Below are 20,715 nucleotides of genomic sequence, written 5' to 3' on the forward strand. Positions count from 1 at the left end.
TACCAGCTGACAGTAGCAATAATACAGGTTAAGTTTTGTGTCCAGTAATATGGGATAATGACCTGAAGGACCCTGTTGCAGCAGAGATTTGTGACCAGTTGTTCTTTATTTGCATACTTGTGAGAGAAGTGGTCTTTAACTGCTGAAGTGGAAGGATGGATGGTGAATTCTTGGAGTACATTAGGGTTAATTTGCTACATAGAGGAAGTTTTCAGATGGAAGGTAACTTTCAAAATATGGCTTGAGAGCTAAGCCAGTCTGTGTGATTGTTTCTGAAGTGCTGGTGTTCATATGCTCAGGAAAGAATATGTAAGGAGAGCAGGACAGAGTTGCGACACACAACAAAAAGCAAGCTTTAACAGTCTTGGGGATCTGAGAGATGCTGTCTTTTAGGCAGTTTGTCTAAATGCTGTTGTATTTATCCTAGTGAAGAAAAATAAAAATCTAGTAAGAGCCAAGGATAATGCATCAGAGGGAAGCAGAGAAGATATTTCTTGAAATGCAGAAATAAGGAAAACCATAATCATCAGGTAGGTTCTGCTTGAGATGCTGTGGGAATACTTGAACCTACTTCAAATCAAACCTCAAATCTCTTGAAAATATCTCCCATTTCACAGTTCTAAATGTTCTGTTGGTTGATTTGTTTGGGGGGGTTTTAACTGTAAGAATCCCAGAGGTGAAAATTCACTTGTAATAATCTACAGAGAAGTAACAAATTCTCAGAAAAGTGTAGGTTGGGATTTATTTGACGAGGTTTAGCAGCAGTTTCCTAGTCTGTGATTAACTTAGCTCACCAGGGAGCATAAGCAACAGCTAAGTGCTGCTGTTCTTTCATGATTATGTAAAGCAACTGTGGGAATCCATCATCCAGGTAACTCCGCAATCCAAAGGCACTACAGCTATTCTTCATTGACAACGACACAGAGCTGAACAGAATCACTCCAGTGTCATGTAGGCATCTTTGGTACTTCCCATCAAAGGGTGCTGTCTTCCTATAGATCACAGCCCATTCCAGCTGCAGTCAAGAAAAGGACTGGGCATCACTATTGCTTCTCCTTGCTGGTGCCCAACATTGGCTTTACTGTCTTCCATTGACTAATAGGAGGTGAAATCTTGGCGTTGCTGATTCTTGTTGGCTGTGCTATCTTACTCGTGGATGTTTTCTTTTTCATCTAGCAGATCTCCAGTAGACCATGTGTTCAGCATGGGGCTCACAGCCAACCTTCTGCACTGTGGTATCAGTCATCTGCAGTCTCTGTTGCTGGTGGGTTTGAGCAAGAAGCAATCAATAAGCCCATGGAAATGAATGTAAAACTTTGATTTAAAGCTACATTTAGCTAAACTAGATGCCATAGATGGGGTTAATAACACAGAAGCATTATCCACCTAAATTGTTTGAGCAAGGAATGACAAATCTTCAAGTCCTGTTTAACCACCCCCATTTGATGTATGTTTCTTTGCAATGTGCTGTAAAATCTGAACCATTCGTTTCCCTCAGTGTAGAAAGTAATGAGCTAACAGTGGTGATGAAGCAGATGTTTCTATTTCAGCCTGAATTAGTGACTGTTGCAACACAAATTGACGCTTTTTAAATTCTTGTAGAGCTGTTCAGTTTACCTTCACTTGTATTTGCTGGTTTCATCCAGGTTCTCTAGAAAACTTTACTGGGGAAATGAATTCTTCATGCTCTGCCAGATCAGTCTGGAAATGCCTGTCCTCTATACCTGGGAAATGGAGTGAGCAGAAGGGCTTCTTCAGAGACTAAGGAGAACTTTGAGAAATATGGGCTCCCCTTTAGTAATGCAGACTTCATGTCTCTGCTTTTTGGCAAGGGCCAGACAAAACATTTTCTGCATCTAGATCAAGTTTGCTATTCAAGTAGCACTAATGTAGATTACAGGCTTTCATGTTACTGCCTCTGTTTTATTTATTTCTTTTTTAAGAAAGCAAGCATAACCTTGAATATGTCATGCAGAAAGTTACTTGTAAATTATGTGTAGAGACTGTAATGGGTGTTTACCTGTTTCACCGAACTGATAATACAGTTTTGCATCTCTAACTGCAGATGCCTTGCAGTCAACATGCCTTTTATATATATAAAGATTTGTTTTCTTCATAGTGTTAAGCTGTTCTTTTCTATTTTGGATATCTAACAAAATCTGTTACCTATTGCACTACAGCTAAACCTTAATATTTTGTTAGATGGGGTTTGATACTTGCAGGGTGGTGGGGGTTTTTGTGTTTGTTTTTGAATTAGAATGTTTTGAAGTTTGGGTTTGCCACATTCTGATGTTGTTGTGTTGAGCTGTTTGGAAAGAATCTGAAGTTCTCATCAGAATGAGAAAATATTTAAATGTATTAATAGTGCAGCTGTTATCTAGCCCTCAAATAGAAATAGCTCTTGGAAAGAAATATTTTGAACATGCCTTGACAAACATAAACCTGCTCATTTTATACAAGAGTTCATCATATGCTTGAGGCATAGAGTAAGGCAAAACCAAGTCTTTTGCATAGCCTAAAAGAAAAAATGCTAGCTATGTTGTGGTGGGTCAGGCCAGCTGCAGTATTTCAGTTTGCAGTTTGGTGATGTGCTATTTTCCCTGTAAAACACTGCACAAATGATAGAAAAGAGACTTATTTCCCACATCATGTTCTAGGCTGTAGAGTGAGCACTTCTAGGAAAGCACATGGGACCTCCTTCTACCCAGCCTGATTTTTCTGCCTAGAACTTCCATCTTCTGAGCCCTTGCATACGACAGGAACCTGCTCCTACCTCAAGGTAAGGCAGGAGGGTCTTGGTATGGAAAAGGCGTGTGAACATTTCTCCAGGGCTTTGTGTTTCTACCCCTAGAGGGCTCCCTCTTTCCTTTGGCCAAAGCAAGCCAAAATGCAATAGGGAAAATACGCGATGTTCCCGTCTCCACAGACTGGATCAAAAGAACCCTCTGCACATTGTGTCATTCCCACACCATTTTCATCTCCCAGGTAGGCACTGAAAAGCTGAGTGCACAAAGTCTGTTTGCCTGATAATACCTTCCTTCTTCCCCTGTATCTTTTAAGAAGTTGCAGTGTTTCTGGCACTAATCCTGTGGTCTGCTTTTTACTGGTTAAAATTCAAGTAGTCAGTTCAGGATGGAGTACAGCTATCCAATACCAGATCTCTGATAACAGCCAAGAGTAATTTGGGGAGAATGCAAAAAGCCTTAAATAGGAGACAGGAAAGAAGTAATTAATCTATAGAGTGGGACTAAACAAGTATAGGTTAGAATAATATTCCTTTCTGCATCTCTTAATTGAGATTAAGCAAATCTGAAGCCTTGTTTTTCTTCATTTAAGACAGGAAAGCTCTTTCTCTGTGTGTATATCAGGCTTATGAGAGAGACCTCTCTCCTAGTCTACAGCCCAGTTCCTTTACAAAACCAAGTTCTGGTGTCAGCATGGGGAAAGGACAACATTTTTAACAATGAACCAGAAGACACTTCAGGCTTTCTGTATAATTAATTATAGTAACTTAAAATCTTGTGCAAAATCTATGCTTGAAGAAGTTCTAAGTTATAATTAAGCCAAGGTGCTAACGATGGATCGAATTGTTGGGTTCCAGACAGATGCAGGTAAGTGAGAGTCGGGCCACTGCTATCAGGTATTTCACCAATTGCTTTCTATTGATGCAGCTAATTCCACACAACTGTGCCAGGAACTGGAATGACCGGAGTCAGGAGTTTTCCCTGTAACTGGCTGAATGTCACTGGCCTTTGAAGGTACTGTGTCTTTAGTGCTGGCTCTCAAAATATTCCCTAAAGCAGAGCTGCTTCAGCGCTGCTCCAGTAGAGCCCCTGCCACTGAGGGACTCAAGATGGGAACATGAATTAGATGCTGAAATGGCTCTGCCAATTCCCCCTTTCTGTCCTGTCAGTCTCCTGAAGTTTCATGTCTTTCTGAAGAAACAAAACATTGCAGCTGAGGCAAAGGTCAAGTTCAGCAGTGTAGGCAGGCTGCATTGTTGCATTGGTGAGTCTGCTTTTAAAGACAAAAACGAATCTTCACTCTGTCCCACCCTTCACTGGATTTTAATATCCTCCAAACATTAGAATTAACAAATCATACACAGAGCTTCCTCTTACTACAGATCTAAAGCCGATTGCTTGTACTGGTGATTGATGAGGATACTAAAGTAACATCAATCCCTAGATACTCAGCATTAAGCTTACATTTAAAGTCCAAACACAGTGTTTGGAAGTTACTGGCTGAACTATTGAAACAACGTACTGCTACACAGTGCAGTGTATACTAACTAGAAAATTGAGGAAAGCATTTCAGGTGCTTGGTTTTGGACTGACATTAAACCCTTTGAAAAATTATCCAATTTCCCCCCCATTATGTTCTCTCTCCTGGAAATGTTTTTAAGGCTGTTTTTTTTGCCTTAATTTTAGCATCTCAATTTCTGTCTTGGTTCTGTCTGCTTTCTAAGGTAAAGAAATTATGGATCTGTATTCCAATCTTAAAATTCCTTGTAACTGGTGGCCTTTTCTATTTCTTTGGTAGTGCTAGCAAGAGATGGGGGGGTGGCTATTTTCTGCAGGATGAAAGAGGCAGAGAGGGGATCCAAGCAGTTTAGTATTTTTTACTTTGAAGTAGTTTAAGGAAAGGTTAATAATAAATCCTAATACAAATACTAATGAAAACCATTCACTTCTTCCCCCTAACAACTGCCTTTTGTCATGGGAAGATATGTTGCAAAGGCCTGCCCCTACCATTAGAAAACTGTCTTCTAATATTTTCTTGTTAATGAAATTTGAAGTCAATGAGCTATTCCCAAACAGCAATTGGCCAAGCCAGGATGTGCATTAGCAGGCTAATGGCAAGCATCCTGCATTGCTGAGAGCCCTGGGTCTCATGGCAGCCCTCTAGAAGCTGGCCGCATTGCTTGGAGCACTTAATATTGGCTCTGCTAAAGCACTTCTTGTGCTCCCATCTCCTCCTTTGGGAGGCAATTCCATTCACTAATAGAACTCGCTGTCAAGAAGTCTTTCCTGTCCTTCAGTCTTCCTGATCTCAGTTCCAATATATATAACTGTAACTTCTTTGACAAAAAAGCAAAAATTTTAAAAAGGAAGGCAAAAAATCATCACACTTGTTTAAAAAAAGGAAACCATTCTGGTTTTCAGTGTTCACAGTAGACCTTGGGGTGATAGTTAAATGTTGCTGCACACATTTGGGGCTGCTGGCAGCAGGATCTGGACGTTGGCTAGCATAAATCCACTCAGAAATAAAACTACTGCGACTTTGAATCTGTCAGTGACCGATGTGTGTGCCTGTGACATGTACAAAAGCTGGCAGCTAATGAAAGCAGAGCTGAGCTGCTCAGGGCTCAAGGGAAGTTTGTGAAGTTACACAATGCACTAGTTGAGATGTCACAGGGAAGCCAAGGGCTGGGGGTATGGAGGGAAGACCACCGGGGCTGTGTTCTGCAAGGAAACTGGTGTCTGCACAACAGCAGCCTGCAAAGCTCCCTGGCTTGGGCAGCCAGAGCTGCTCACAGCCATCACCAGCCGTGGAGGGAGGCTGGTGCGCAGGAAGTAGCTGAGAGAGGTTTTCACAAGGACCTGTTGTTTAGTTGCTCAGATTATATCAGTGTTCTGGCTATTGAGAGGGATTTGGCCTTTGGGTTTTGCTTTCAGCTTTATTTATTTTTGCCTGTTCTCAATTCTCTTTGTGAATACCAATATTCTGAGTCACCCAGAACGATTTCTGCCTTCATTAAAGATTCCTTCCATCTCCCCTTCAACTGCCTGTAGGCTGTTGCCTGCCCCTGCCTCCCCCTATGCTCTTTGCTGCACATATTTAGCTCTTAGTGTTCCATCAGTCGTCAACTCCTGCTGCTCTGGCACTTGAATACCTTCAACTGTATTAAAATATATTATACCTTAGGTTCTTTGTGCAACTTGTGTTTTTCACCTGACCTCTTCTGTCCCTGCTACTTCTGAAACCTGTTTTGAGGCATTTGAGATACAGGATGAGGCCACAGTTTATCCTACTCCTACAGCAGCTCTGCTTAGAGCTGATTGAGTGAAATGGTTAAACCAGGAAACCGGGCATCCAGATCCTTTAGTCTATTTCTGTTACACTGGGTTCTTCTATGTCACCCTGGCTAAATCCATTCACCTATTTGTGTCTTTGCTTCCTTCATATACATTGGTGTTTAAATTGGCTGTGGTATCTACACCAAACAGACAGGACTATGTTTCTAGAAAACCAAAATTAAAAGATGCAATATAAACCAGAAGTAATTGTATAGTTCTTTAGTGGGTATTCCTACATGAATTGCTGAGCTCTGTGGCACTCTAAAGCTTGTGCGTAAGAAATTCTACAATCAATAAAGAAAATAGCCTGGAAAGGAGGATGGGTCTCTTATTACAGCGCTGTCGATACTGTAGATGTCTTAATGCTAGTTAATGACAGTCCCTAATGGTATTCAAGCAATGTACATTTGCTTTAGCTTTTTTCAAAGTCCAGATGAGCTGCTCAGAGCTCTCTTAATGATGCGAATTATTTAACGCTCATTTGTATGCAGTATGCTCCTGCTTTGAAAGTACTTCACAGAATTCAAGCCAAATTCAGCCTTGCAGCTCCACTGAAGTCAGTGTTTGTCTCTGCATCTGCTGGTCGCTTTTCTTCTTGGTTTTCCTTGAAGAGTTAACTTCTCGTTATGCTGGGTTTATTTTTCTAAGGTAATATCTGCTAAGTGTTTTTAGTCACCCTTCTCTCCTCCCAGAAAAGTGGCTGTAAGTACAAATGCATTCTGTTGATTCTCACATCTCCCTCTCAATCGCTGCGAAAGGAGGACAGGCTAAGCAGAATATAGGGTTTTTTGTGTTCTTTTCTTTCCTCTACTTTGCACCTCCTAAGCACAGTTTCGGTGATAGCTGGCACTTTTCCTGAAAATCATCCTGCAAAGAATCTCTGCCATCTGATGCATGCAAGATACCGAGCTCTGCTCTGTGGCCCATTTCTGGTTTAACACAACATGAACCCATGGAGGCCCAAATCACGTACAATTCTGCAGGTTAGTGACGCTCAATAAAACCATGTCAGGATGCACTTTCTTATGGCTAAAAGCAATATAGCATAGGAGCTTGACCTGGTATTTTGAACTAAAATAGTTGCTGAAAGGTGGAATTGACATTCTCAGTTCAGGCATATACTCATTTCTTTTTAGTGTTGGACTTCATAACTGCAATGTTCTTGTAATGCAAATTTTAATTCACCCCAACTATGTTTTTTACAGACAGTGAAAGAAAATAAAAAATCATCTGCAATCATCATTTTCTCCCCCTGGGTACTGTGTAGGGTCATGATTTTCAGCTTACAGCACAGACCCACAACCATCTACTGCCTGCACAGAGTAAGTGGGAGTAATGGAAAAGCATCCTTTCTGGACGTGCATGTCACTAGAATGGGCAGAGATGCTTCTTGTCAGCTGTTAGATATTTGCTGGCAGCACAGAGATGAGTGGTGAGATGTGGGAATAATGGGTTCATTTCCAAGCTTCACAGCGGATGAATCTAGGTGCCCTGTTGTCCTGTTTTACACTGTTATAGAATGTGACGGCTTCCCCTCTCCCTTTCCTTCAGGACTGTCCTCCAGCTCCTGCCTGTGTTCATCCTGATGTTCTCTACAGCTGGCTCCTTCCCCCATCAGCTCCTCCCTCCCCACTGCTTGCCCATCCCTTTTGGCCTGCATAGATCTTCCCTCTCTCCTGCTGGGGATGGATGTAATCCCCGGAGGAATGTGGCCCACAGGCCCCTGCAGGACTTGGGCATGTGACCCTGGAGAGCCTCCGATGGTGAATGCAGAGCAGGAAAAAGCAACCTCATGTCACCTGGCAGCACAGGGAGGGAAGAGCTGAATGTCTGTGGGCTGTTCACTGTGCCGGGCTGTCCAGCCAGCTTTATCAGACGAAAAATAGAGGCTAGACTTTTCGGCTGCATGGGCTATTTCCCTATTCATTGTGTCTGGGTGATGTATTCTCTGCCTGTGGTTTTAATAAATATCTTTCATAGCTACTTTCTGCTCCAGTCCCCCTTGGGATAGCTCTTTCCAGCTCAGCTGCATCAGTGTGCTGAAGATGTTAAGTCTGAGCGTTTGGAACAGAGGAAAGAGGAGAGAGAACTTCAGGCAGAGCTTCTCAGAAAGCTTTAACTTTAAGCATACCCCTGTGAAGATGCTGTATATTACACAGTCTCACCTGCAGTTTAAGTTGCACAAAGCTCTCCCAATCGCATTAACCCTTTTTCCCTTTCCTTTATGTATTTGTATGTCCACAGAGCATTCAGAAGTGTTTGTAGAGAATCCCAAGCTGCTCCTAGGACCCAGACTTGTGCTGGTTTTTAACATGGTTTTGCATGTAGGAGGTTGCTGTGTTTTGGAGAGTATGCTGGAAATTCCAACAGGGATAAAAATCACAGTTCTGTGTTTGGAAACTGAGTTTTGCCCTATGTAGTAAGCACCCATCTTAACCCTGCTAGAGCAGAACAAACCCTCTTCTCTAGCAGAACCCAGAGTTGTTAATTAACGTCTTGCTGAAAACGAAGTCTCTGCCATCTGTTCCGCCACCTCACTACGAATGCCACGCTCATTATGGGGATTATGTAATTAAAAAAGAAAATATATTTTGGTGGAGTGCTGCACAGGCGTCTGTGCCGGTTCTCCTGTTCCATTTACTGTCCCCTGCCCCCATCCCATCAGCAAAGGAAAAGGCAACAATTGTTTGACTCCTGGATAGCTCTATGCTGGCACTGGGGTGCTGGCTGCCAAGCTGCTGTATTTGGTGGGAGCAGCTGCTTCAGCCCTGCTGTGTTTGAGCTGCGAGTCCTTTGGAAACTCTGGCTATTGGGTTCATGAGAAATCCGTGGCAGGAAGATGCCCCTTAAACTGGAGCCGCTTTAAGTTCTTGTGAGGGGTTAACTGAAATCCCTCAGAAGAAAAGTGAAAAGAAAGAGGCCTGGTTACTTCATAAGCGATAGCATGACCCCTGAGATCAGCCGGGCTGCTCCTGCAACAAATATGGCCTCTGTCTATGTAAGGGTGGAGGAAGACAGAAAGAGGAGGGGTAGCTTTCCTGTAAGTGGGTTAGAGCAATTACTGAGGTCTCTTACAGCAAATGAAGTTGTCAGTGTGAGTCACATTCCCTTTTTTCTCTCACTGCCAAGTTTTAGGCAGTAACCAGACAGAGGGAGAAAAAAAAAAAACCCAACAGGGAAAAGCAACAATGGAGAAAAGTTGAACTGAAAGAACCCTTCGTTCGGGGCATTGTTTGACGTTTCAGTTCTGATCGCACGTAGAGATAAAGGGTCTATAAATATCCTGTCTGTAAAATTCCTTGTCGCAACATCGCCTGTCAGCTGAACAAATAGGTTTGGTTCTCCAGATAGCACGTAATTACATATGTAAATACAAAATTCCCGAGTAAGTCCCTGCACCGCATGGAGCGGAGGCCTGATCACTGGGAAGGACATTACTTGTTTCTCCTTTACTCAGAGATGCCCCAGCCTCGGGAAAGCAAATGGCACATCCAGCTGTTAGTGCTGAGTTGCTGCGAGCTCCGAGGCCGGGCTGCAGTAAGCAAGGAGATGTTTATCTGCCTGGCTAGACTAGATGAAAGCATCTTCTGACACTTTCTGAAAGTATCTTAGCATTTAGTTCTGTTTAACAAATGGCTGGGAGCTTTTCTACTCCGCCTCAGAGCTTTTAATGAAGCATTGTGATTCCCAGTGTGGTCAATTGTTTGACACTTTTATTATTACTGGTATGCATAGCGTTTTTTAATGTTTGACAGCTGGAGAAAGAAGTATTTTGTGCATTCAAACTTTTAGCACAAAGCTGCTGTTTTCCATTCTGCCTTTGTCTTTTATTCTTGCTGATGCAAATCGACGAAAGACAGAACTGATTAAATTACGTTTGTTTACTTCTTCCTTGATGATAATAAGACACAGCCTGCCTTTTATAAAAGACAGAAATAGAGGATGTGAATGTTTCTACAGTATTTCTAGAAAGTTTCTGTTGTGTTTTTTTTCCCCTGCAATATAAAGGCATTTATTTGTTTCTTATGTCTCGATGTATCAGATAATGCAGACTTCCTAGTGTACGTGGAATAAGAATGAAGGAACAAACGACAGCTAGCAATGGATTCCATTTGGCAAGCTTCTATCTTGTTGTTTTTATTAATTCAACAGTATAAATGATCAGACCACATCACAAAACAAACACAGTGAGATGCTTCTGTCCCTTGCAGTCAGACTGCCTCTGATCATTGCTACAGCTGTACAGAAACATCCCCTCCATTGCAGGCTTTAGGTTTACACACAGAGTTGTTCCTGGGTCCTGGCTTCAGCACACTGGCAAGATAGTGGCAAGAAGCAAGCACTGAGAGGCAGGGCTGCAGAAATAGGATACCCATGATTGTTTTGGTGAGTAATGCGCATGTCTTGTGGATTGTGTAATACTTTTTATTTTGAACGCCTGTCCTGAGAGAGGAGGCCTGCGTTTGTCTGCCTTGCTGCGCTGTGGCTGCAGGGAGAAGGATCCTGGATCAGGGATGTGTTTCTAGAGGTCAACAGCTGCTTGAGTGGTAGGACAAAGTCACCAGCAGCATGGAGAATTACAGCAGAAAGATTTTGGAAGCGCAAATGGCAGAAACAGGAAAGGAAGAAGATGGCACAAAGGAGATGGTGAGGAAGTCACTATAAGCCTGACTGGTTTTCCCCCATGTTTTTCAAGAACAGAGAAAAGTGCAGCAAAGGATGGCAAAGGCAAACGTGGCTGAAGTCTTCTCAGCACTGTAGTCAGACCTCCCTGTTTGACTTGGGGAGGCATGGCAGCTGAGCCAAAACTAACGGACTGCTGGTATCCAGAGGACACTTCCGCTCCCAGCCCTGCTGCTTTCTTTGTACAGGTCAGATACTCATCTGGCCCTTTATTGAGCTCAGGCAGCTCAATAAACTGTAAGAAAACTAATGCAGTACAAAACAGAGCAGCCCAGGAAAGGAGGAGAGTTGGACACTGTGAGAATGGAGACTGGAACTGCGGGGAGTGGGAGAAGTACCGGTGTTGGATTTGCTGCAGATCTGGGGTGTGCTGGGGGATGCCTCACTGCTATTCTAGGCTTAACTTCACACTTCACCTCCCAGGTGGTGCTGCGCTGAAAAGAGCATAGGCTGAACACGGAGGGAGGATGAGTGGATAGGTGAAGGGAGGTCATCCAGCAGCACCAGCCCACACGGCACAGGACTGATCAGGACTCCAGGAGGATATTGTCACGGGTAAGAGTAGTGGAAGAGCAACCAAGGAGGAAAGAGGACATGTTAAGAGCAACGACAAAGGGTTGCTGCAAACAAGCACCAGAAAAATGCTTGAATGCAGGGCAATGGCCCCATCTTCCTAATCTAGCTCTTAAAGGCTTTATTTTCATGTAGCCACGTAGCTGTCCTGGAAGGAGGGGTCCTGTTTATGTCCCTTACTTAGGTGTACCTTTCTCCAAATGGCGATTTGATAAGAGGGCAGCTGCTGCCTTTTTATTATCTGTAACAAGCAGCAGTAAAAGCTGTTCAGAGTTCATGATGGAAATGTATCCATATATTGGCATCTATCCAGCTGCACTTCACAAAGGTAAATGGGACATAAGAGCGGTATGCTGCTCCCTTTTAATCCATTTTCTATAGATGGAGGTACTTTGTCTCTCTGCGGGAAAGGCCGGCAGAGCTGCTGTGCTAATAAACACTCATTTCTCACTGCAGCATATGCGCTTCCCAGACTCATAAATCCAGGCAACTTGTAGTTGAATAACAATTAAATATCCACACGTATTTCCATACCACGGTCTGGTGCGCAAGGCAGAGGCCTAAGTGGCTCGACATCTGCTGTCTGCTCCCCCCACACATACTGCTTGGCAGAGCCTAATCACTTAACCTTACCCTATTGCCATTCATGGTACCTGTTAAATTGGATGCAGAGCATTGCTCTGCAGATATTTTGCCATATCCTTCAAAAAGAGCAGTGTGCTCTCTCTCTTCTTTTCCTTTTTAAAGCAGCCTTTTCTACAATTGTAAAAAATGCTTTTCCTCGCTATTGATCTTTCTCTCAGGATTTCCAGGCCAGGGATTCAGACCGGCTCTGTTAACATCACTGAGAAACGAGACATCATAGTGAACAGTTATTTGAGATGCAGGAGGCTGATAGATCCTCACAACAACTTTGTGTCACTTGTACAAAAACCAGGGACTCGGTAATGCAGTAAGATTAATGTAGCGCTTGATTACAGTGGATGTACTGCACTCATAAAAGGCATCTCTTGTCATTAGGCCCTGCATATCTGGAGTAATAACCACCATATGTCAGGTAAGACAACAGTAACGCGAGCCAGATAATTCTCCCATTGTTAAAACTTACAAAATACTGAGAGCTACAAATGTTTTAATTATTAATTCCATTTGCTGGTCTAGTGCTGGTGGCTGAGGGAGCACCTTCCTGAGGCTCCGTCTTTCCCGTGCCCTAACTGGTAATATTCTATGTGGCAGTGTTTAAAATGTGATAGCCATTTAAAGAAGTAAGAATTGTACACAGTTGTTTCCAGTCTTGCATTTCCATGCAGCAGGATTACCCCATGAAACTGCAGTTCAGATGTTCCCATTTGTCCCAGAAAGCTTGAACAAACAGCTAAGTCTTACGGTTTGCCCTGAACTTCACAAGCTTCCTTCAGTGATGAAGCCCTGTGAGACCCAAGCCTGTCTTTGTGGTGTTGTAGTTACCTATCAAAATGCTTATTCCCTATAAAATTGGCAGAAACCTCGAATTTCTTCCCCAGCCCCCACCCCGTGCGCCTGTCTGCTGCAGACCAAGTCCTCACCAAGATCACAAGAAGATCAGTCTCAACAATTCGCATTTCCTTGCCACAGATCTTATCTGCTGGGGTGCAAACTGCACCAGCAAGGTCGCTAGTGCTGAAAAACCTGCACCCTTCTGCTCCCCAGCTCTACCTTTCCAGGCTCGGTTAATTGAGCCTGGAGAATTAATTGAGACAACAAAGCTGTCAAGTGAGAAAGGCCACACATCGAGCTGGCACTGCTCTGAACATCTGCACAAGCTGTGTATTGGATTAGGTACCTCAGCCCTTGTAGATCATTCTTGTTAGAAGCAAATCTTATTTCTGCCATTTTCATACAAGGCTCATCAGTGCTGTAATTCTGCAGATGTTGGTTCTCTGGGTACCCACATTGTTTAAAAAGTGACAAATGCCGATAGTAAAAATTACATTTGCTCAAACATCTATTTACGTAAAACAAAAGTCATATGCCTGGAGTCCAAATGGCCTAATGAGAGATGCAACATGTGAGCAGTGGATAGGGCCCTCAAATCTGCTTCTCTCACACAAATACTCCCCTGACAGATATATTTATTCATCATATATATATATATATGTAATGAAAACCTTCTTTTGTTTATAATAACAGATGCCACAGGGGTTTATATTTGGATATTATTCTTTCTTTAGGAGTGATTATTAACAAACGCTTGAAAGTTTTATGATGTGGTGAAAACTGTACCTGTGATAAACAGGAAGCGCTCAGAGGTATTGCATTGCCCCTGTAATGCAACACAGATTCCAACAGCTTGTCTCTTTTGTACAAAATACTGTGACACCACTTCCTTCAGGAAATCTCTTGGGCCTGCACAGGTCTTCTCTGCTATAAGAAATGGGTGCTTTAAAAATGAATGATGATTCATCAGGTTTGGACTCTAGAAATAGATATAATATAATGTATGTCTGTAATATTTAGTGAAAATATGCAGAGTGGACTCCTTGGGCTCTCAGGCCGGTGGATAGAACAAAGTGCAAGAAGAGATTGATACCTTCCTTCCCTCCCACAGCACAGGAGTAGCTTAGAGAGCAAAGATGCAGATTTCCTTGCAGGTGCTCAGTGTGTCTCAGCCATAAATCTGGAAGCACCTCTGCTGCAGTTCGGTGTCAGCAGATGTGGCTGGTGAGGGAGAAGCAGGCAGTCCTGTTTCTTTGTTATCTGCAACAGGAAAGCTAAGTGTGGCAGTTCATATGTGCAAACATATTCAGAATAACTGTGCCATGGCCTCCAACTTGCTCATAAAGGCTACCACGTGCTTGTGGTGGTGATGATCAATGTTGGCTGATTTTTCAATCGCAGAATCCCAGTAGCATACTGTTCCCTATCCCTTGTTTCTGTTTAGCCACTGCCCACCATTTGGGCTAAATATAATAACAGCAGGCAACTAGGAAGTAAACCTGTGCCATCAGAAAGTCATGAGCTAAACGTGTATTTGTGATGAGCATCACCCCAGCTGACAACATCAGTGAAAGCAAGTTCTGGTCAGTTCTTTTTAGGAGGTCTGGTATCATTCCCCAGACTGGTTCCCCATGAAGGAACTTGTGTCTGCCAACTGTATCACTTGCACAAAGCCAGGTGCAGTGGGGTCTGGATGTCACCCCTCCAACTGCAACCCTTCTATTCCCATAACGCATTCCTAGTACCTGTTCATTTTGCTTCTTTTACATCCTTCCTCTCTGTATTCTCTTTTATTCTTTCCTTCATCATCCTTTATCCTCTGTTCTCACATCAGCTGACATCTTCATCACAAATGCTCCCTAAATTTTTAGCTACGAGCAAGAAGTATTAAAAATGGAGTTACCGCAATATCCGGACAATGCAACCCCCCAGTATTCCTGTTTCTACATGCTTTGACTTCTGCCTCTGTTGGAGGCGTTGCTTGTCCTGTGTACAGCTGAACTGAGAACAAGTGGGGGAAAGAGATCGCATATTTTAGTATTTGCAAATTATGAGACTTCTGATATTCTTTTGTAATACTCTTATCTCCTTTTCTGTATTTTCATGGCAGTAAATGGTATCAGAAATACAAAGATAAGAGACAGATATTATGCACTAGCTAAATCTTTTGTAAAAATTAAATAGCTGTTCAGTGCACAAAGCTTCAGCACAAGAAATCCACGGTCACACACCAGGGCTTCAGTGGCATCCTCACAAGTCACTGTACAGATACTGACTGTGTATGTTTTGTTTTGTCAGTCCGGTAAAGTCAGCTTTCCTTCGGTGGCTCAATTCTCTTATCCACGGCTCGTTGACTGAATTTTAACTCTTGGGCGGGATGATGCAAGCTCATGAGGAGTAGCCGCTTTTCAAAAGATACAAGCTCCAGATAACCGAGGACAAGTAAAGCACACAACAATATTGAAATCACTCAGTTTTATTGCAGCTGACTAAGACAGAGTGTGCTTTGAGGCTGGGAAATTTCCATTACTGAAGTGCAGGACAGTGCCTCGATCCTGCTGCTACTGCAGCTGAAAAATGAAAGCAACTTTTACATAGACAGCAACAAAACGCCAGTATATTAATTAAAATTGCTACAATTATGAGCTTTTCAGGTTGCTGTAAATGGATCCCTTTAGAAATATTTAAAGTATAACTGTAAACTACTTGTACAAAACTAAGGAACGTAAATATGACTTGAAATTACATCTGTGTTTTGAAACTGTATTTGTGAACAGCACATCTAACAAGAACATGATAGATAGTAGAAGACATTTCCTATAACAGTGACACATTCTGACAGTGACAGAATGATACCCAGTGCAAGATCAAGGTTGTTATTGACAGTAGAGTTCTGCAACTAATAATCTTTTGTGCTCCCTTTGGCAAGCACAAAGCAAACAGCAGTCTGTTTACTAGTTTTAACTCCATGGCGTATAAGCCACCATAAACTTCCTGCAAAATCAGTCAGAATGCTAAATGGGGAAAAAGGAAGTGCTGGGGGGAAAAAGTGAATATGTTTTGGCATTAGTTGCCCAGCAATTTGGGTGAGAGACTGGTTTTGACTTCCCAATGGCATAAGATTACAGCGAGATTCTCATTTTCCTTGAGGTCACTTTATGCTGTCAAAGCAGTGGTTGACATGTAAATGAAAATCAGTCTCAAGGGATTTCAGCTGTATGTCACCAGTTAAATCAAGCCCAGGTAAGTACTGACTAGAAGTTATTAGCATCTGATGCTCTTTATGAATGTCAGGATAGTTCCCGGTGGATCAGAGCTCATATCTAAGCAATTTAAGTTTGTGTCAGATTCATCACCATGGTTCCTGAGTGCCTTAGAAGTTAAAATATATCTTTATAAAACATCTTACATGTCTTATTTCTCTCCCTTGTCACCCCCGCACAGAGGCCTGAGGTCTTCTTAAATAACGCTGGGAAAATTGTTTTATATCCTTAATGCCTGCGTTTTGCTGGGATGATGGGGAGGCTCAGGGTCATGCTGGGGTACTCTGAAAGCAAATGCCATACTCCTACAGCAGCTACCAAGAAAGCTACATCTTCAGTGTCCCCACACAAATAATGTAGTTAATGTAATGGTGAGAAGAAGAGAAGGCTGCGTGGAGACCTCACAGCAGCCTTCCAGTACCTGAAGGGGGCCTATAGGGATGCTGGGGAGGGACTCTTCATTAGGGACTGTAGTGACAGGACAAGGGGTAACGGGTTAAAACTTAAACAGGGGAAGTTTAGATTGGATATAAGGAGGAAATTCTTTCCTGTTAGGGTGGTGAGGCACTGGAATGGGTTGCCCAGGGAGGTTGTGAGTGCTCCACCCCTGGCAGCGTTCAAGGCCAGGTTGCACAGAGCCTTGGGTGAGATGGTTTAGTGCGGGGTGTCCCTGCCCATGGCAGGGGGCTGGAACTAGATGATCTTAAGGTCCTTTCCAACCCAAGCTATTGTATGATTCTATGATGATTTGGGCAGACGTAGCTTTAGTTTTAAATCAGCACAAAGATGTGAAATCTCTCCCAGCCCCAGTCCATAAAAGCAGTGTAGGGCAGCTCAGCAGCGTTTGTCCTGTTCCTAAACCTGGTAATGCTGTCTCCAGGGCTCATTGGGCCTTTTGTAGTACAACATTCATTTTTTAAGAGACCTATTTAGAGAACCCAAAGTTAACAGTTAGATATGTGTAACAGCACAGAGAATTTCTAGTCCATGACTCTAGGATGAACTCATCCATGAGACTCCTGAACTTGATATGAAGATGGATATAGTCCAAACCATGGCATATTTAAACTGACCTATTGTATGGCTTAGCTGTTTCCTAATACAGCTTTCAAACTGAAGATACTGTGTTTGTCCAAGCTCTTCTTAGCAGTGCTTTAATTTGTTTGAAATAAAAGGGGTATTTTTCCTCCTGCTTTTCATTATCTGCTGTCATGTTTTTAGCAAGTATCACCTCTTCTCCCCAACATAATAACCCCTTATTTTGATCATAGATGAGGCTTTAATGTCACCTTGTTAAAGCAAAAGACCCAACATTAACTGCAGGTAATGGCAGCGTATTTAAATAGGTTGAAAAGCAATTGATAATGTGTCTGTCTTATCTAAGTAACTGTAGTGCTTCACTGAAATAGATACCCTCAGTTGTGTCACAGAAGAAAGCTGTTTGCAAACCATGCCAAACCATTGTGACCACTTATTTGGATTTAATTGGGTTAGACATGTATTTGAACACAGTGCTCAAAGGAGGTGACAGGCTTCCCACAATTTCCTGGTCTGCCCAGTTGGTTTCCTTCTTGATCAGACACATCCTGGTGAAGGTATAAAATGATCTAGATAGATACACACCAGTCTGTAATTAGATTTGCTGTGACAGGTTGTGTTTAAGCTCTATTCTCTATAATCATTTGTTTTGCATTTGCTGATGACAGATTTATTTATGTATGCAATCAGGACTGTAACCATCATTTCATTTTTAGAGAGAACCTTTTAAATAATATTTTACTTGGTTTCAGAAAATTTAAAATGTTTGTTCACATTTATTGCTCCCTAAAATATCTGAGAAAAGTAACGCTGCATGGAAAGGAAAACAGTATATACAAGTGAAAATAAATACATCGGATGCATTATCCCACTCAAACACATTCAAATGTGTGGTTGGATGTCTGTTAAACACAGTTTATTAGGTTGTTGGTCATCCTGGACAGCTTTCACTCCATCAGAGTAGGCGGGAGATGCATCTGGAGCCCGGACTGTGCAGGGTAGGTCTGTCTCAAAGGAGAGTCCTCGGGCTGCAGCGTGGCTAACCGGCTGCGCGACTGGAACCAGTAACTCTTCCCCCCTGACTTCCGGTCAAACAGCGAGCCTGGTGCTTGGGGGGATGTCAGCAACCTGTAATCAGGAGACCGTAGAGCAAGCATTTGGAAGCAGCCACGGAAAACTGCGATTGTTCGGTCGATGGCAAAGGAAGCTGCTGCTTGCAGCAAGTAGGGACAAAGGGTGGGATGCCAGAAACAAACCTCTGGCAGTTGGGAGAAGGAAGACAAAGTGCACTGGCAGGGACACCTTCAAGGCAAAGACCGACAGGAAGCTTGGAACCACCAGCAGAGATGTCAATAGTAGAAATGTCAATAGAAAGCCAGTGAGCTGACAGAGCAATGTTGAAAGACAGAAAGCAGCAAAGTACATCCTCTGCGAACCTAAGAGAGACCGGCTTGTCATGTAACAGCTTCTGCCCGAGCACTGGTACAGCGGCCTGCGAAGTTACTGGCTAGTCACAAGAAAAAAGCTTTGTTGTCAAGGGATACTGGCTCCTTCCACAGTGGGGCCTTATGGGCTGGGGTGGGTATGCATGAGGAGACACTGACATGCTAAGATGTACCAAGGCACACATTTGAGTGACTTTTGAAAGGAACGTAAGATGCAGCGTCTCTCAAGCAGCTGCGGCCGCAGCAGTTAAGGGGAGCAGCAATAGGATTTCATATCAGGGGTCAATGTACTTGTCAAGACCATCAGAGCACTGCAGGAAAACCTCGCAGGTGAAGTTAAGGTCCTTGTCCCTAACTTTGCGAACTTCCAGATCAAGCAAAAGCTGTTTCAGGAAAGGAGCCCTGCAGGAAAACAGTGACTACGCGACGCTGCTGCAGGCAGGGACCACGACAGGACACCAGCCATCAACAGCAGCTTCACCTCCCGGTCAGAGCCTTCAGCTACTTGCACAGTGAACAACTACCGGGAAGCTGTAACCGCACAGAAAACCAACGTGCTGAACGGACGCTGCAGCGCTGCGCGCTCAAGCCGGGAAACGCCGGAGATAAACCTGCCCCCGCTGCAGGGGCTCCGCGTTCGCGCACAACGACCCCGTGCCCGTGACCCGGGACGGTGCCGCGCGGCCCTGCGCCCCCGGCACCAGGGCCCGAGCACAGCCGCAGCGCGTCCTCCTGCGGCCGGTCCCCGCGCGCGCGCGCGCACCGCCGGTGGGGGGGGGGGGGGGGGGTGGGGTCGGGCCGCGGGACCCCGGGCGCGCTCCCGCGGCCTCCTCTGGGCGCTCGCTCGGGCCGGGAGCGCGCCGGCGGACTCGGCTCCATTTCCCGCCGCGGGCCCGCCGTCACCTGACGCCTCTAATGGCGCCGGGCGCCCGCAGAGCCGACACGCCCGCCACGTGACCGGCGCGCCGCGCCCCCTCCCCAGCGGCTGCGGTTACCGCAGTGCCCGGCCCCGCCCCCTCCCCCAGGCCCCGCCCCCTCCCCCAGGCCCCGCCCCGCCGCTCCCTCCGCGCTAGCCCCCGCCCATCCCCTCCCCTCCCCCCGGCCCGGGCCGATGCGCGCGCGCGCGGCCGGTAGCGTCTCCTCACAGCGGCCGCGGCGGTGACGGCGCTGACGGGGCCTCGGAGCCAGGGGCAGCGGCGGGAGCGGCGGAGCGGGCGGCGCCTCTTCTCCTCCCCGCATCCTTCTCCTCGTCCCCCTCCTTCCTCCTCCCCCCGCACGCAGTCTCCGCGGTTCCCGGCACGGACAACATGGCGGCGGTGTCGGGGGCCGGGGCTGCGGGCGGCTCTGCCAGCGCCGGGGGCCCGGAGATGGTGCGGGGCCAGGCGTTCGACGTGGGGCCCCGCTACACCAACCTCTCTTACATCGGCGAGGGGGCTTACGGCATGGTGTGGTGAGTGCCGGCTCTGAGCCCAGCTGGGGCAGCGCCCCTGCCCTGAACAACTCCCTCCTTCCTTCCCTCCCCGCCGCCCGGCCTGGCCGCAGCCTCCCCGGGGCCCGGCCCCGGGCTCCGGCCCGCCCTTGCATGGGGGGGAGGCCCCTGGCTTGCTCTCGGGGGAGGGGAAGCCGGGGCTCAAGCATCTCTGCCTCGCTTTCCTCAGCTCTGCGTTGCCCTCCGTGCTCCCGAGGATGTCTCTCGGCATCACGCTTCCCCTCTCTCGCTGCACTCCCCCCCAGTCCCCCCATCGGTGGGTGCAGCTGAACGACTCGTTTCCTTTCAGTCGTGCGTTTATTTTCTTGGCTGTTTCTCGCCCCTGCCTCCAGAGTAGGTTGCTCTCTTAATTTTCCCCGTCTCTGTAGCGTGATTGCAGGCGTTCAAAAAGGGGAAAAGGTCCTAAAATCCTTCTGGCAGCGCCGCGTTTCCCTTTGTGCTCACCTGGCTGCCCGTCCCTGAGGTCAGGGATGGTAAGAAAAGTGAATCTGTGCAGACGAGTCGCTACCCCTGCCTGGTTTTGCCTAGGACGTGCCGCCTGTGCGGCGCAGCCTGCCAGGTTAGCGTCTGAATTAACGAGTATACAGGTGAAAGTTCCCTTCCGCCGCTCTAGCGCGGGGTTGTTTTGTATTGTGAAGGCTTGCACTGAGTCGCGCTGAAAAGCGATA

The 20,715-nt window shown here is 45.3% G+C and overlaps 1 protein-coding gene and 1 long non-coding RNA gene across 2 annotated transcripts in view; both read left to right on the forward strand.

The window, feature by feature from the left end:
* The first annotated feature begins 10,560 nt into the window (after positions 1–10,560).
* Positions 10,561–17,825, forward strand: LOC136021157 (uncharacterized). The gene is made up of 3 exons (XR_010615685.1): positions 10,561–10,727; positions 11,187–11,318; positions 12,140–17,825. It is a non-coding gene; the product is annotated as an uncharacterized LOC136021157 (long non-coding RNA).
* A 1,820-nt stretch (positions 17,826–19,645) lies between these two features.
* MAPK1 (mitogen-activated protein kinase 1) overlaps positions 19,646–20,715 on the forward strand; it is a 34,288-nt gene continuing 33,218 nt past the window's right edge. Inside the window, exon 1 of the mRNA XM_065693080.1 lies at positions 19,646–20,008. Within this exon, the coding sequence (XP_065549152.1) occupies positions 19,866–20,008 (143 nt within the window). The 5' untranslated portion in view covers positions 19,646–19,865. The remainder of the gene's footprint in view (positions 20,009–20,715) is intronic.

Source organism: Lathamus discolor, chromosome 12, assembly GCF_037157495.1.
Source record: "Lathamus discolor isolate bLatDis1 chromosome 12, bLatDis1.hap1, whole genome shotgun sequence".
Lineage (NCBI taxonomy): Eukaryota > Metazoa > Chordata > Aves > Psittaciformes > Psittacidae > Lathamus > Lathamus discolor.